Source organism: Danio rerio, chromosome 2 (assembly GCF_052040795.2).
Source record: "Danio rerio strain M-AB ecotype USA chromosome 2, GRCz13ab, whole genome shotgun sequence".
Lineage (NCBI taxonomy): Eukaryota > Metazoa > Chordata > Actinopteri > Cypriniformes > Danionidae > Danio > Danio rerio.
In genome coordinates, this window is record NC_141022.1 from 51,489,089 (window position 1) to 51,502,998 (window position 13,910).

A 13,910-nucleotide genomic window follows, 5' to 3' on the forward strand; every position below is an offset into this window, starting at 1 on the left:
GAAGTATGAAAATGGAAATTATGAAAGCTGTTATTTTTGTTGTTTGCATTGGTTGGGGTTTTATTAAAAAAATGTCCCCTAGCATTTTTCCCCCTTAAGTTGCACTTCACACTCCAATCCAATAGGTGGCAGAATGCGCACCTGTAAATTGATTTGCCAACCGCCAGTCAGTCATACGAGAAGGGGGGAAAAACATTCCGAGGAGTCGCCTTTGGCTTTATATGTTTGCAAACGTCTGATTTTAGTTTCTCATACTTTCCCTTGAAACTATTGGTCTCGTTTAAAAAAGAAAACAAGCGGTTTCTTAAAGAAATCCCGTTGAAACATTTTAGTCAGGTTGTTGCCTTCCAAGTTGTTTGTAGGCTGCAGCGTTGTGAAGGCCCACGATCAACGTGTGTTTTATCAGCCAGCAGAGTTGACGAACTTTTTTAAGTAATCTCAGTGAACGGAGAAGCTGTCTACTGTTCTATTTCTGCAGGTGAGTCACATTTAAAACCCTTTTTGAATTGTATACAGTTTGTTTCATTCACATATGCAAATTTTCTGCGTTTTTCTGTCTGTTTGCGCATGTAGAGCAATGGCAGAAGCCAGCATTTTTGTGGCTCAAGATCAGTTCAGCTGTTCAATCTGTCTGGATCTCCTGAAGGACCCAGTGACCATCCCCTGTGGCCACAGTTATTGTATGAACTGCATTACTGAATACTGGAATCGACGTGATCTGTCGATTAACAGCTGCCCTCAGTGCAGACAGACCTTCACTCCAAAACCTGCCTTAAACAAGAATGTGATGCTGGCAGAAATGGTGGAGAAAGTAAAGGCGATAAAAGTCCAAACAGTTGACCCTGCTCCCAGTTACGCTGGACCTGGAGATGTGGAGTGTGATGTTTGTAATGGGAGAAAACGCAAAGCTGTTAAATCCTGCCTAGTGTGTCTCGAATCTTACTGTCAGTGCCATTATGAGTCTCACGAAGAATCTCGTTCAAAGAAGCGACATAAGATAACTGATGCCACTAGACGAATCCAGGATATAATCTGCTCCAAACATGACCGACTGCTGGAGGTTTACTGTCATTCTGATAAGCATTGTATATGTTTAATGTGTGTGATGGATGAACACAAAAATCACGATATTGTTTCAGCTGAAGCAGAGAGAGCTGAGAAACAGGTATGAGCTGAAAACACATATGAATTATATAATTTTTCAGTTATGTGTATTAGCGTTAGGGCTGCACAATATTGGAAAAAGCAAACATTGCGATTTTTAAATTTCCTGCCATTTTTTTAAGATCAAGGGGATGATTTTGTAGAGGACAGGGTTCATTCGATCATGGAAAACCTAGAAAAGTCATGGAATTTTCCAGGCCTGGAAAAGTTTTGGAAAAACAGAAAAACCCACAAGGCGGTATACAGAATTTAAAAAAAGAAATGCTCCGATGTAAAGGTGCAGGTTAAGAGGGAAACAGCGGCACACCGTCAAAGTGTGAAACGAATAGGGGATGCTGAACTAACACCCTTTGAGGAGAGTGTTGACTCGATTGTGGGCAACTCTTTACTGTCTGGAGTAGTATCCGTGTCTGTGGGAGACACAGATGTAGTAGAGGAACACTTTATTAGGGCGGTATAACAGCACCCTCCCTCTCTTATCAAGGGAGCGCCACTGGCATTTCAGCTGCCCAATCGCCCGCTCTACAACTGACCGAGTGCCTGCCACCTTAGAGCCTTATCTCAACCATGCTGTTTGTGAGGATGAATTAGTCATGGGCAGGGCCAGACGGAATCTGCGTACGTTTTTTACTATTTCTGAGGAGATTTAAATTTAATTTAATTTCTGCGAAATTATTTTGGTAGTATCATAACTAAAACATTAATTTGTGAAATAAAAATTAATACATTTTTTCAACTTTTATTTCATGTTTAAATTGCAAATCCAATTAGATCAACTTTATTTGGTAAACAAAGCAAGTCTCTCATATAATACCTCTACTAAAAGACAGAAAATAATACTGTACAAACTGCATTGTACGTAAATAAGATGAACATTTTCATATTAGTCAATAATATTACTGTAATTAATTAAAAAGCTGAATAAATTTAGATTTACACACATTTACTTAAGTAAATAAACAGAATTAATCATAGGCAAAAAATCTGCGGAATTCTGCGCGCGCAGATTCCGTGTGGGCCTAGTCATTGGTTGACCCAGGCCATCTTGCTATATTTGTTAAGTGCATTTGTGCACATATTATTTGCACATTTATTGAATGGAAATGTTTCCGAATTATGTATGCAAATTCATCTTCAGATGGCGCCTTCATAGCAATGTGCGTGCAGTCGATCGCTCCGATTACTTTGGGCAAACCGGCGATTGCTGCAAATTGCACTTTAATGTTTGGCTGATCAACTGCATGGTATAGAAACCTTATATACCTGCTAGACATGCGTATGATCCCGTCCCATACAGCTGCCATTGCACGGCTCAAAGATACTTTGTAGTGTACAATTTAACACAATTGCCTCTAGGAGTCGCCAATCGAAAAAAACGCTGAAGTATCACACGTACACAAGACATGAAGTTGGTGCGAACCAACGCACAATTTCACGTTAATTTCATCGTTAGTAAATCCAAACGTGAGCGTGAAATCTGGCATACGCAAAAAAAAATTTGTGCGTACGCAGCGTTGATACAAGAGGCCCCTGGAGTTTTTGTAGTAAAAATGTGTATGAACCCTGAGAAGAGCACATAAAATATAATCAACAAATTACACGCAGAGATAAATAGAGCAAATATACAAATAATTAAATACAATTAATCTTTGTTAAAGCTACAAATGTAAATTTCCATGTGCCCAGATGCTTTAAACTTGCTTAAAATGTTTACAAATGCCCTAAAAACAAAAGCAGTTGATGAACTTTCCCTTTATTATGGTTTAACTGGGGTGGCGCAGTGGGTAGCACAATCGCCTTACAGCAAGAAGGTCGCTGGTTCGAGTCTCGGCTGGGTCAGTTGGCATTTCTGTGTGGAGTTTGCATGTTCCCCCCGTGTTCCTGTGGGTGTGGGTGTTTCCCAGTGATGGGTTGCAGCTGGAAGGGCATTCGCTGTGTAAAACATATGTTGGATAAGTTGGCGGTTCATTCCGCTGTGACGTCCTCAAATTAATAAAGGGACTAAGCTGAAAAGAAAATGAATGAATGGTTAAACTGAAATGACCCCAAACTTCTAAAAATGTGTTCTAAACGGTTGTACCTGCTCAACTATAATCCCTATTGTGTGTTCATACGTTGTGATATTGATGCTAAAATGATATGTTGTGCAGCCCTAATTAGCGTTCTAATGTTTATAATAATTTGCTTATCCCTTCAGAAACAGATTGAAGAGATGGTCATAATATTACAGAACAAAATTCAAAAGAGGCAAAAACAGCTGCAATACTTGAGAACATCTATGAAGCATCGCATGGTGAGTGTTGTTGAACAATAGTCAGCTTGAAATGAGCTGATTTTGTGTAACTCAATAAGTGTGTCTTAACAGACCTCAGCACAGAGAACAGTGGAGCACTGCGAGAGTGTTTTTTCTCAACTCATCCAGTCCATCGAGAGAAGTCGATCTGAGGTCACACAAATGATCAGAGATCGAGAAAAGAAGGCAGCGAGTCGAGCCAAAGAACACATGAAACTACTGGAGCTGGAGCTTGAAGATCTGAAGAGGAGAAACTCTGAGCTGGAGAAGATTTCTCACACAGATGACCACATCTACTTTCTACAGGTTTACAAAAATTATTAGTAGTAGTACTGAGCAATCTTTGGTTTTATCAAGTAATTCATTAGATGCAATAGTCCTCAGAGGTTTGAGTATCACCAATTATGTCATACTTTTTTTTTAACGATTCTCTAATTTTTTGCGTTTTTGCATGTGTAGAATTTCCAGTCCGTTTCTGTCCCTCCTGGATCTAAAGCTTCTGGCTTTTTCGGCTCTTATTTTAATGTGAAACCCTCCTTGTCTGTCTTACAAAGCAAAGTAGAGGATTTCTGCAAACTGGAGATGGAAAAGTTTTCTGCTGGAGGTAAATGAGTCATGATTATTGAATAACATAATTATGTAACATTTCAACAACAATATGAGCTTAGCATGTACACACATTGAACACACGTGGTGTTTTGGAGCATTTTCATATAAACGTAGCAGATTTTTAATTTATTATCATTCATCTGAATTTTTCGAATGGTTTTTTTCTGTAGGTCAGTCGGTCGGTCAATCAATGGGGTATATGCACAGCTAGTATTTTGCAGCCATTGATTAACTTCCGGTGAATGGTTTAATGTGACTAATATAAATTTAGTAAGGTTTTATTTAAGGCATTGATGTTTTAATATAATTGAGATACAATCAGTTCAATAGACTTAGGCATTCATTTAGTTGTTCAAGCATTAAAAAAAGATTAAAAACCGTGTAAATGCAAGCTCTGTCAGTAGCAGAAGGCTAGCGATGAAACTCTATTGAAAATACTAGAGTAAAATAAATTAGTATTTTGAAAACCATGATGCGAAAATTTTAATTTCATGCAGTGCTTATTGTCCAGTTGTATTCACACTTTATATCAAATATCAATAAGGCTGTGAAGATTTTTAAAGAAATCAGATCTTAAACATGGCAAATTTGTAATGGAGCGACAGTTCACTGGGCTGGGTCTGGCTGGCTGAACATTAAAACTCTGTGTGCGTCAGTGCAATAGCCTGGTGATTCGCGCTCTGACATGTGGTGCAGTAGCAGGTCAGGGCATCCCGAGTTCGAATCCTTGCTTGAGGACATATCCCAAACCCACGCCCCCACCCCCTCTCTCACTTTGCTTCCTGTAATATCTAATACTTTCTTATCTAATAAAGGCAAAAAGGCCAAAAATAATATATTTTGTTATAATATTGTTATCACAATAAATTGATCTTGATGCCTTTATTAAAATCACATTTTAAATATCTGTTTGCTTCTGTAGGAAGATTTAGCAAAATACTGCATGTGGCTGATCCCAAAACCCGGGAGGACTTCTTACAGTGTGAGTTTTATAAATGAAAGCAAACACAGACATGCGTGCATGTGTGTGTGTGTGTGTGTGTGTGCGTGCGTGCGTGCGTGTGTGTGTGTGTGTATGTGAAGAGTTAAGATGCAAAAAACCTCGACATGATGTCATGATGACAGTAAATAATATTTGACTAGATATTTTTCAGGACACTTCTATACAGTTTTAAGTAACATTTAAAGGTTTAACTAGGTTAATTAGCTTAACTAGACAGCTTAAGATAATTACTTAAGCAAGTTATTGTTTAACTGTTTATTGTAAATAAAGCTTAAAGGGGCTATTAATTTTGACCTTAAAAGGTTTTTAAAAAAAATTAAAACTGCTTTTATTCTAGCCAAAATAAAACAAATAAGACTTTCTCCAGAAGAAAAATTATTATCAGACGCTGTGAAAAATTTCCTTCCTTTGTTAAACATCATTTGGGAAATAATTAAAGAAAAAACATTTTAAGAGGGGGCTAATAATTCTGACTTCAACTAAATATATACACACACGCACACACACTTATCAGCAATAAACTAAGTCCTCGCGCTGCAAACACTTGAAGAAAATCATTTTTTATCGATGCCCTTTAAAGTGAAATAAATTAACATAAACATCAGAGACTGAAAACAAATGCTAATTTTTGAAGAATTTCAGACGTTTTTTGCATCTGTACTCTTTATAAAAGCAGTTAAAGTGTTTGATTTATATGTCACAATTAGCACCAAACAGTAGTGCCGCAATAATCTCACTGGTGGCAAAGAACATGTTCATGTTTAATAGACTTAATGCCATTTTATAATATTTAAATGTCACTGTAATTACAATGTAATGCCATTTTTACTTGTGGAAAAGATCTCCACTTGCATTAGTCAAACTAAAGTATTTAATTGAAACCTGATTAACTTATTTAAAAGAGTTAAAGTAACATAAATCATTTGTCGTCATGACTTTCATCATTTTTACAGTGTTAATTATACCTGCTACTAGTACATCTTTGATTGTTGCTTCACGTATTTCATTATTCAAATGCAGATTGTCTGTTTTATCCCTCTCAGATTCCCATCAGTTTACTCTGAATTCAGAGTCGGTGCATAACCACCTCAGTCTGTCAGAGGGGAAGAGAGGAGCTACTTTCACTTCTACACTCCACCAGTATCCAGATCATCTGGACAGATTTGATGTCTGGCCTCAGGTGTTGTGCAAGGAGATTGTGTGTGGACACTGTTACTGGGAGGTGGAGTGGAGCGGGAATCATGGTGTGGGATTATCAGTGTCGTATAAGACCATCTGCAGGAAGGGACGGGGTATCGAGTGTAAGTTTGGAAGCAATGATCAGTCCTGGAGATTGTTCTGCTCTGCCTCTACATGCATATTCAGTCACAACAATGACAGAACTGAACTCCCTGTAGTCTCCAACTCCAGAATAGGCGTGTATGTTGATCAGAGAGCAGGGATTCTGTCCTTCTTTAGCGTTTCTGATTCAGAGATGAGCCTCATACACCGAATCCAGACCACATTCACTCAACCGCTCTATCCTGGGTTTATTTTAAATCCGCAGTCATCTGTGAAACTGTGTAATCTAGGGTTATAGTCCGTCTACAGCATCCGCAGATCATCGCAAACTAATTTAATTGTGGAATACGGTTAATTGTGGAATATTGATTAATTCAATAATGCACGCGGTGCATGTAAATCTGGATTAAAGTAAGGACAGTAGCATTACATGTGGTATCACTTTATTTTGATAGTCCAAATTTAAGCTACATTGCATCTACATGACTCATAATTCTCATTAGGGTTAATGTAAGTTGACATGTACTTGCAAAGTTTCTTATAGCAAGTCAAATGTCTGTTAAAGGAGCATTAGCAAACAGTCTAGTAATACTCTAATGAGAATTGGTTGGCATGTAGTTGCAATTCAACTTTTAGTCAACAAAATGTGCAAAATAAAGTCTTACCTTACATTTTTATGTAACTAAATCCTTGAATTCATTCTCTTATACATTATCTTTAAAGTAAAAGGAAAACATTGAACACTTTCACTGATAAATCTCTGGATTTAGTTTATTGTGATAATTCAGCTTGTAAATGCAGCACACTTTGAACCTGCACTGCAAACATTGTAAAGTACATACAGTAAGACAATCCGACCTTTAGATATGATCATAGTTTTTTAATTAATAATATAAATATCTTATACTTTAATACAACAGAGGTTTTAGTCAGGTGATACCAACTGGCTGATGAACATTGTAATTTGTGCAATTGTTTTCAGATAAACACACTATCCAAAACAAAAGGTGCTCAGGGGGAGCTCAAACAATGTGCTGGTGCTCTTTGGGCAAGGGATTCATCAATGCAAACAATGAAAATCTGTCCAAGGCACTCAAAAAATGTGGAAGAAATATTAAAAAGTCTTTATTCACATGGCTAATTTTTAAAAAACTTGCGCGTTTCAGCAGAGAGCTGCCTTCATCTGGGTAACGCCGAAACGGCAGGTATTTTAAAGATTAGCCATGTGAATGAAGGCTTTTTAAACACACTTACTAATTTAATTAATTGCCTGCCTGCCTTATCGTTCTTTATCTCGCCATGCTGAAAGAGTCTAGTTATTTTAAATGGCTCATAATTACTTTTCATATTTTTGTATTAGGCTACTTTTATAAATGACCAACTACAGCCAATCTAATCAACAAAAATAAATCAAAAACCCAAAACCTCTCTCTTATTATCAATATTAGCTTCTGACATTTGCATTTGTTCATAATTCTTGTCTTAATAACTATAAAAATATCTTATTCTCAATCTTATACAAATTTAATGCAAAAGATTTTTTTTTTGTGTGAATATTAACATTTAATATTTGCCTTTTTGTGTTTTTACTTGATGTTCAGTTTTATTCTTTACTAAAATATGCTGCTCGTTTAGTAGCTTTAAGTGTTGCATTAGTTTGATCAAAAAAGGCCAGATATTCACTATGTCATTTGTAATGGTGAGGTGTTTTTGATTGTAAATCTGGAAATGCACTTATGTTCAATAAAAGTGCTTTAGTGATGTTTCACATATAGTGTTTTATTGTCAAAACTAAAAGATAAATACAAACAATTCTTTATAAACGTTAAACATTATCTGATAAATACATAAGAAAATATAAAATCATGAAGGCACATTCATCAACCTATACACGTGCTGTAGCTGTGATTTAAAGAGATAGTTCATTCAAAAACTAAATTTCTGTCATCGCTTAATCACCCTTTACTTCAAAATTGTATTACTTTCTTCTGTTTAACACTTATGAAGATACTTTGAGGAAAAATGAAAACCTGTGCCTATTGATTTTCATCTTTCTTTAAAGTATGTTCTTCAGTGTTCAACAGAAGAAAGTCATGAAGGTTTAGAGCAAGTAAAGAATTTGTTAATTTGGTCGCCTGACTGACTTATCTTGCCATATCTCGCTACACTCTGAAAAAAAGTTATTTAATAAGTTATTTAACCCAATAATTAAGTTAAATATTAGGTGCTTTGTTGGAGTATTTTAAACTTTTATTGGGTTATTTAATAACTCAACCAGTTGGGTTAAAAATGTTGAATTTCAGCAGTCAACTGATTTAACTGACACAGAACAGCCGTATTAATATGCGTGCGTAATGTTGCTTTTGCATTATAATGTTTATTCATGCTCGAACACAATAATGTTTTTTTTTTTATCAAATTACCTCTCCGTGTCGTGTTTTTCTGTCCGTTTCACCAGCACTTTTAATTATTGATGATACAAACTTGTGCTTTGTAGCTAATCTGTACTCACTTAAACAGTTGGGTTAAATAATAACCCAACGGGTAACCTAATAATGGGTTGTTTTGGCACCGACCTGATGTTGAGTTATTTTAACCCAATCCATTGACTTGTTTAGGTTAACCCAGCAATTTGGGTTAAAAAAAATAACTAATTGGTTAGATTATTTTGCCAAAAAAGTGGCATAACCACTAATATCTCAAATATGTGTATTATTTTCTCCAAAAAAAACTGTAGAAATGAACACGGAGGTAGAGAAAGTGCTTTTATTCGTATTTAGATCGACTATGAAGCGCGAGTTTGTATCATCTAAGTAAGAGTGCTGGTGAAACGGATATAAAAAACACGACTCTGAGAGGTAACTTGATTAAAAGAAAAATGTAATTGTGTTAGAGCTTAAATAAACGTTATAACTGCAAAGCGACATTACGTACACATATTAATACAGCTCATCTGTCAGTAAAAACAGTTGACTGTTGAAATTTACATTTTTTTTAACCCAACTGGTTATTAAATAAATAACCCAACAATGGCTAAAAATAACCCAACAAAGCACCAAACATTTGACCCAACTGGTTGAGTTATTAATTAATAACCCATTAAATGTTAAAAATAGCCCAACGAAGCACCAAATATTTTTAACTCGACTATTGGGTTAAATAAATAACCCATCGTTTTTTTAGAGTGTATTAACCGGATAAAAACGCTGTGTCTGGAACCTAAAATGTGGAAATAAAGCATTTTCAATCTCATAGAAACTACATGTTATTTATTTACACAGTCATACGTATACAATAAGTAGCACTAGTGATAGTAGCATTAGCAATAGCAGAATGGAAAAAAATGCTTTTATTGAAAAAAATCCAATGCATTGGCTTAAAATAACCAATAAAAGGAAAGGTGCTATAATAATCTTTGGCTGGGTTATATGTTGGGGTATTTTTGACCCAACTATTTTAACTGAGTATGCTGAATGAGTTCAGTTGTTTCAAATGGCTCACAATTCTCGTTTTAGGCTACTTTTTTAAATGACCAACAACAGCCAATCTAATCAACAACAATAAATTAATAATACAAAACCTCTCTCTAATTTACAATATCATCATCTGACATTTGCATTTGTTCATAATTCATTTCTTTATGACTTCAAATTACTTAAAATGTCTTAAATTCTCAATCCTATTCAAATTTGATGAGAAAGAAGTGATTTTTATTTTGTTTATATTATTATCTTATATTCGCCTTTTTCTGATATTACTTTATTTTTATTCTTTACTAAAAATATGCTGCTTATTTTGTAGCTTAAAGTGTTTTATTATATCAAAGAAAGCCAGATATTCACTACATTATTTCTGTTAGTGAGGTGATTGTAAATCTGAAATGCACATATGTTGAATAATAAAAGTGCTTCGGTGATGTTTCACATATAGTTTTATTGTCAAAACTAAAAGATAAATACAAACAATTCTTTATAAACGTTAAACATTATCTGATAAATACATAAGAAAATATAAAAACCCGTATTACAATTCATCAAGGCACATTCATCAATGTCTACACATGCTGTAGCTGTGATTTGAAGGCATAGTTCACCCAAAAATAAAATTCTGTCATCATCTACTCTTTTTTCAAATGTTTATGACTTTCTTCTGTTTAACACTGATCAAGATACTTGGAAGAAAGCTGAAAACCTGTGCCTATGGACTTCCACTGCTTTATTTTTCCAATTATGGAAGTCAGTGGTTAAAGTGTTGCATCTTTCTTCAAAGCATCTTCTTCAGTGTTCAACAGAAGAAAGCCAAAAAGGTTTGGAGCAAGTAAAGGGGTTGAAAATAATGACACCATTTTGATCCCTTTAATGACTGGCATTAAGTTAAAAACTTCACACTTTCAACTCAAGTCCTTGTCACGAAATATTATGCATCTCACATCACCTCAGGAAAGCTGCAGTTGCTCAGTTTGCAGTCTTTGTTAAGACGTTCTGCGTGTCCTGATGTTATCATCACACACGAGAAAGTGGCATTTGTTTTGGAGGGCACAACACCGAGCTTGCTGTGCCCGATCGCCACGTCAGTCCCGAGCTTGCGTCGCTGTAAACTGACCCGCTCGTGCCTTTAGTGGCCCACCTGCAGCAGCAGCAGCGCGTGCACAGGGCGCGCCAGGAGTCCAGAGTTTTACTGGACCACGTCCACGCGCCCGACGTGATCCCAATCAAAAGGCACATAAAGTATTTGAGCATAAACACAGCGTAGTCCGGTTTCGGGGCTTTTTTATCGGACGAACAGTTGCACGCATGCGCGATTTCCCACGCCTCGCGGTTGTGGTGTTCGTAAACATAGCAAGCCACAATCATGATTGCAACAACCGTGTAGAGTACTGTAAACACCCCGATGCGAACCATCAGCCTCTCGAGTTTGTCCGTTTTCGTTCCTCCTTGCTTAATGACGCTCCGTATGCGAAACATGGACACAAAGCCTGCGAATAAAAATATCGTGCCGATAAACAGATAAATCACGAGCGGCGCGAGCACGAAGCCCCGCAGGTTGTCTAAATTCTGGTTTCCCACATAGCAGATCCCCGCGATCGAGTCCCCGTCCACTGAACTCAGCGCGAGAACAGTGATGGATTTAACGCTCGGGATGAGCCAAGCAGCCATGTGGAAATACTGCGAGTACCGCGCTATCGCTTCATTCCCCCACTTCAGTCCTGCCGCGAGGAACCATGTAAAGGACAGAATCACCCACCAGATGGCGCTCGCCATCCCGAAAAAATAGATGAGGAGAAATACAAGCGTGCAAAGTGCAGGTCCAGTAGTTTCGTAGTGTATATGGTCCACCTCATGATTCTGGTTGCACGCCACTCTCTCATGTCCAGCGATGAGTCTGATAATATAGCCCAGGGACACGAACATATAACAGGCCGACAGGAAAATAATGGGACGCTCGGGGTATTTAAACCTCTCGATGTCAATGAGGAAAGTGGCTACTGTGGCGAACGTTGACAGAAAACACAAAACTGACCAAATCCCTATCCAAAATGTAGCAAAGGTCCTTTCCTCTTGGGATAGATAGGGGTTGTGGCAGGGCATAGCGCAGTTGGGGATCTGTCCCGTCTTTACGCGGTTATACAGCGGATGATGGTCACTGTGCACGGGCACCATTGGCGCGCGACAGTAACACTCCGGTTCACAAGATGAAGATCCAGGACTGCTTTTATTTTTCCGTTTGAATGGTTTCCCTGGTCGGCTTGTTGTTTTTGGAGCAGCTGGAGATGATGTGGCATCAGTCCTGTTGTAGTCCATACACAGAGTGTTCGGATCCCCCTGCACAGGTAGAAGATCGCACCTCATTCTGTCCGGCCACGGGAACCCGTACTGCCTCATCAGCGGCGCGCATCCCGCTTTCGCCCGCTCGCACACACTCCTGCACGGCGGCAAAGGTTTCTTATAATCCTCCAAGCAAATAGGCGTGTACATACTGCACAGAAAGAAGCGCAGGTCAGGGGAACACTGGATCTCCACGAGGGGCCAGAACTGGTGCACCTCAAGTCCGGCTTCATCCTGGTTGTCGTGGTTGAATTGGTTGGGCATGTAGGTGTAGTTATAACCAATCCCTCTACACAGTGGCACCGAAATCTCCTGACACACATGCTCACGGCCACACACGGAGCTCCACAATAGCAGGACGCAGAGCGCGAGAGCAGACCAGTGGGTCCCCTGTGTAGGCGAGTCCATCCTCGGTCAGTTTCGCGCAGCCGCTCCCTTCTGTCTGCTAAATAAAGGATGCGCTGGCATGTGCTCTGGCAAGAGTCTTTTTCTTAATTATAGCCTAGTAAAATAAAAAGCATAGCCTGTATTCACCGGACACCAGAATAACATGCTGTGCATACAGGCTGAAAACAAATGCAATTCCGTACAGAGTCCAGTTTGTTTTGACTGTCAAAGCCCTGAAGCGTGTGTCCATTTATACAAAGGACCAACGTGACACGCCCCTTTATCTCAACGCCCAATCATAGACCTCCAAGGGCGGAACCTCACGGTAATTTAATCAAGCATCCCTGGAGAGTTTTGAGTAAATGTTTGCGCTGCGGATGGTTTGTATGTCTTAAATTATTTCACCTCTGTTTACATCCCACCCTATGTCCAAACACGGAGATTGAGGTTGAAAACAAGTCTCATGGCATGTTTAGGTTGTTCCTAATCTCTTCAGAATTTGTTTCCTGATGAAAATGTGATTACTGCATAGTTAAACTGGCATTTATTCTGCATTAATTAGATTTAAAAGGAGACTGGAACGCAAGAGCTGTACAAGATAAACAATAAAGAAGGCGTTTGTGCTAGTGTAGGCCTAATGCCCACATTCCTGTTGTGTTTAATTATTCACCGTTTACAAAATGTGTCAGTGCCTCTAAAAAGTATTTTGACAATTAAATCATGTTAATGGTATTAAATTTAAAACAAAATACCACCAAAAACTTTCCCCTTTAAGCAAAAGATTTGTCTTTAAATAATTCAGGCGCACTTTTAAAAGCCTTGAGACGTGAAACGAAACCGTTTTTCTTTAGCTATGTTTATAAATAACAACTATTTCACTGACTATTCTGAAATATTTAAATTTATATATAAAACAGATGAACATGCTGTTGAACACATGAACAGCCAGTGTATTTAACTTGAGGTAAATATTTATAGGCTACTGTAAAACTCAATAGGTTAATGTAACTCAAACCATTTGAGGAAACCGATTGCTACAAACCATTTGAGTTCAAATCTGTACTGTAAACTTACTCCATTTAAGTTGAAGTAATGAGGTATTAATTAACTCTGTACCTCAGCACCTTTAACACTGAGTTAGAAACTCTTCAAATGAGTAGAATTAACTTTCAGTCAATTGAGTTAACTGCACTCATTTCATTTGATAAAGTTGACTGTTTGGTTTTCCAGACACGCTTAAAATCGCTAAATGTCTCAGAGAAGTTCGTTCTGAAACGCACGTCTTGCTGTGTGAGAAAGTCGCCTTTGAGGCCAATAAAGAAAGCTTAATGTCTTCTTGCAGACGCAT

At 37.8% G+C, this 13,910-nt stretch overlaps 2 protein-coding genes across 3 annotated transcripts; one reads left to right on the forward strand and one right to left on the reverse strand.

The window, feature by feature from the left end:
- The first annotated feature begins 173 nt into the window (after positions 1-173).
- ftr27 (finTRIM family, member 27) lies at positions 174-8,118 on the forward strand. Of its 2 annotated transcripts, XR_015478993.1 has the most exons (8): positions 174-478; positions 574-1,165; positions 3,362-3,457; positions 3,530-3,763; positions 3,917-4,061; positions 4,989-5,048; positions 6,113-7,452; positions 7,572-8,118. XR_015478993.1 is itself a non-coding variant. In XM_087241481.1 (7 exons), the coding sequence occupies exons 2-7, from the start codon at positions 578-580 to the stop codon at positions 6,646-6,648; spliced, it is 1,659 nt and encodes a 552-aa protein (XP_087097607.1). In that variant the 5' UTR covers positions 174-478; positions 574-577; the 3' UTR covers positions 6,649-8,118. The 2 variants fall into 2 exon arrangements, 1 of the variants encoding a protein (XP_087097607.1); XM_087241481.1 differs by having other exon boundaries at positions 6,113-8,118.
- A 2,145-nt stretch (positions 8,119-10,263) lies between these two features.
- Positions 10,264-12,769, reverse strand: fzd8b (frizzled class receptor 8b). The gene is given in 1 exon segment (NM_131553.1): positions 10,264-12,769. A coding segment is annotated over 1 exon segment (1,731 nt). The 5' UTR covers positions 12,584-12,769; the 3' UTR covers positions 10,264-10,852.
- Between the last annotated feature and the right edge of the window lie 1,141 nt (positions 12,770-13,910).

Excerpts from the sequence above, each read along its gene's own strand:
- ftr27 (XM_087241481.1), top strand. The coding sequence starts at position 578 with ATGGCAGAAGCCAGCATTTTTGTGGCTCAAGATCAGTTCAGCTGTTCA. Across the intron at positions 1,166-3,361 it reads CAGAGAGAGCTGAGAAACAG|AAACAGATTGAAGAGATGGT; the intron begins GTATGAGCTGAA and ends TTATCCCTTCAG. Across the intron at positions 4,062-4,988 it reads GGAAAAGTTTTCTGCTGGAG|GAAGATTTAGCAAAATACTG; the intron begins GTAAATGAGTCA and ends TTGCTTCTGTAG.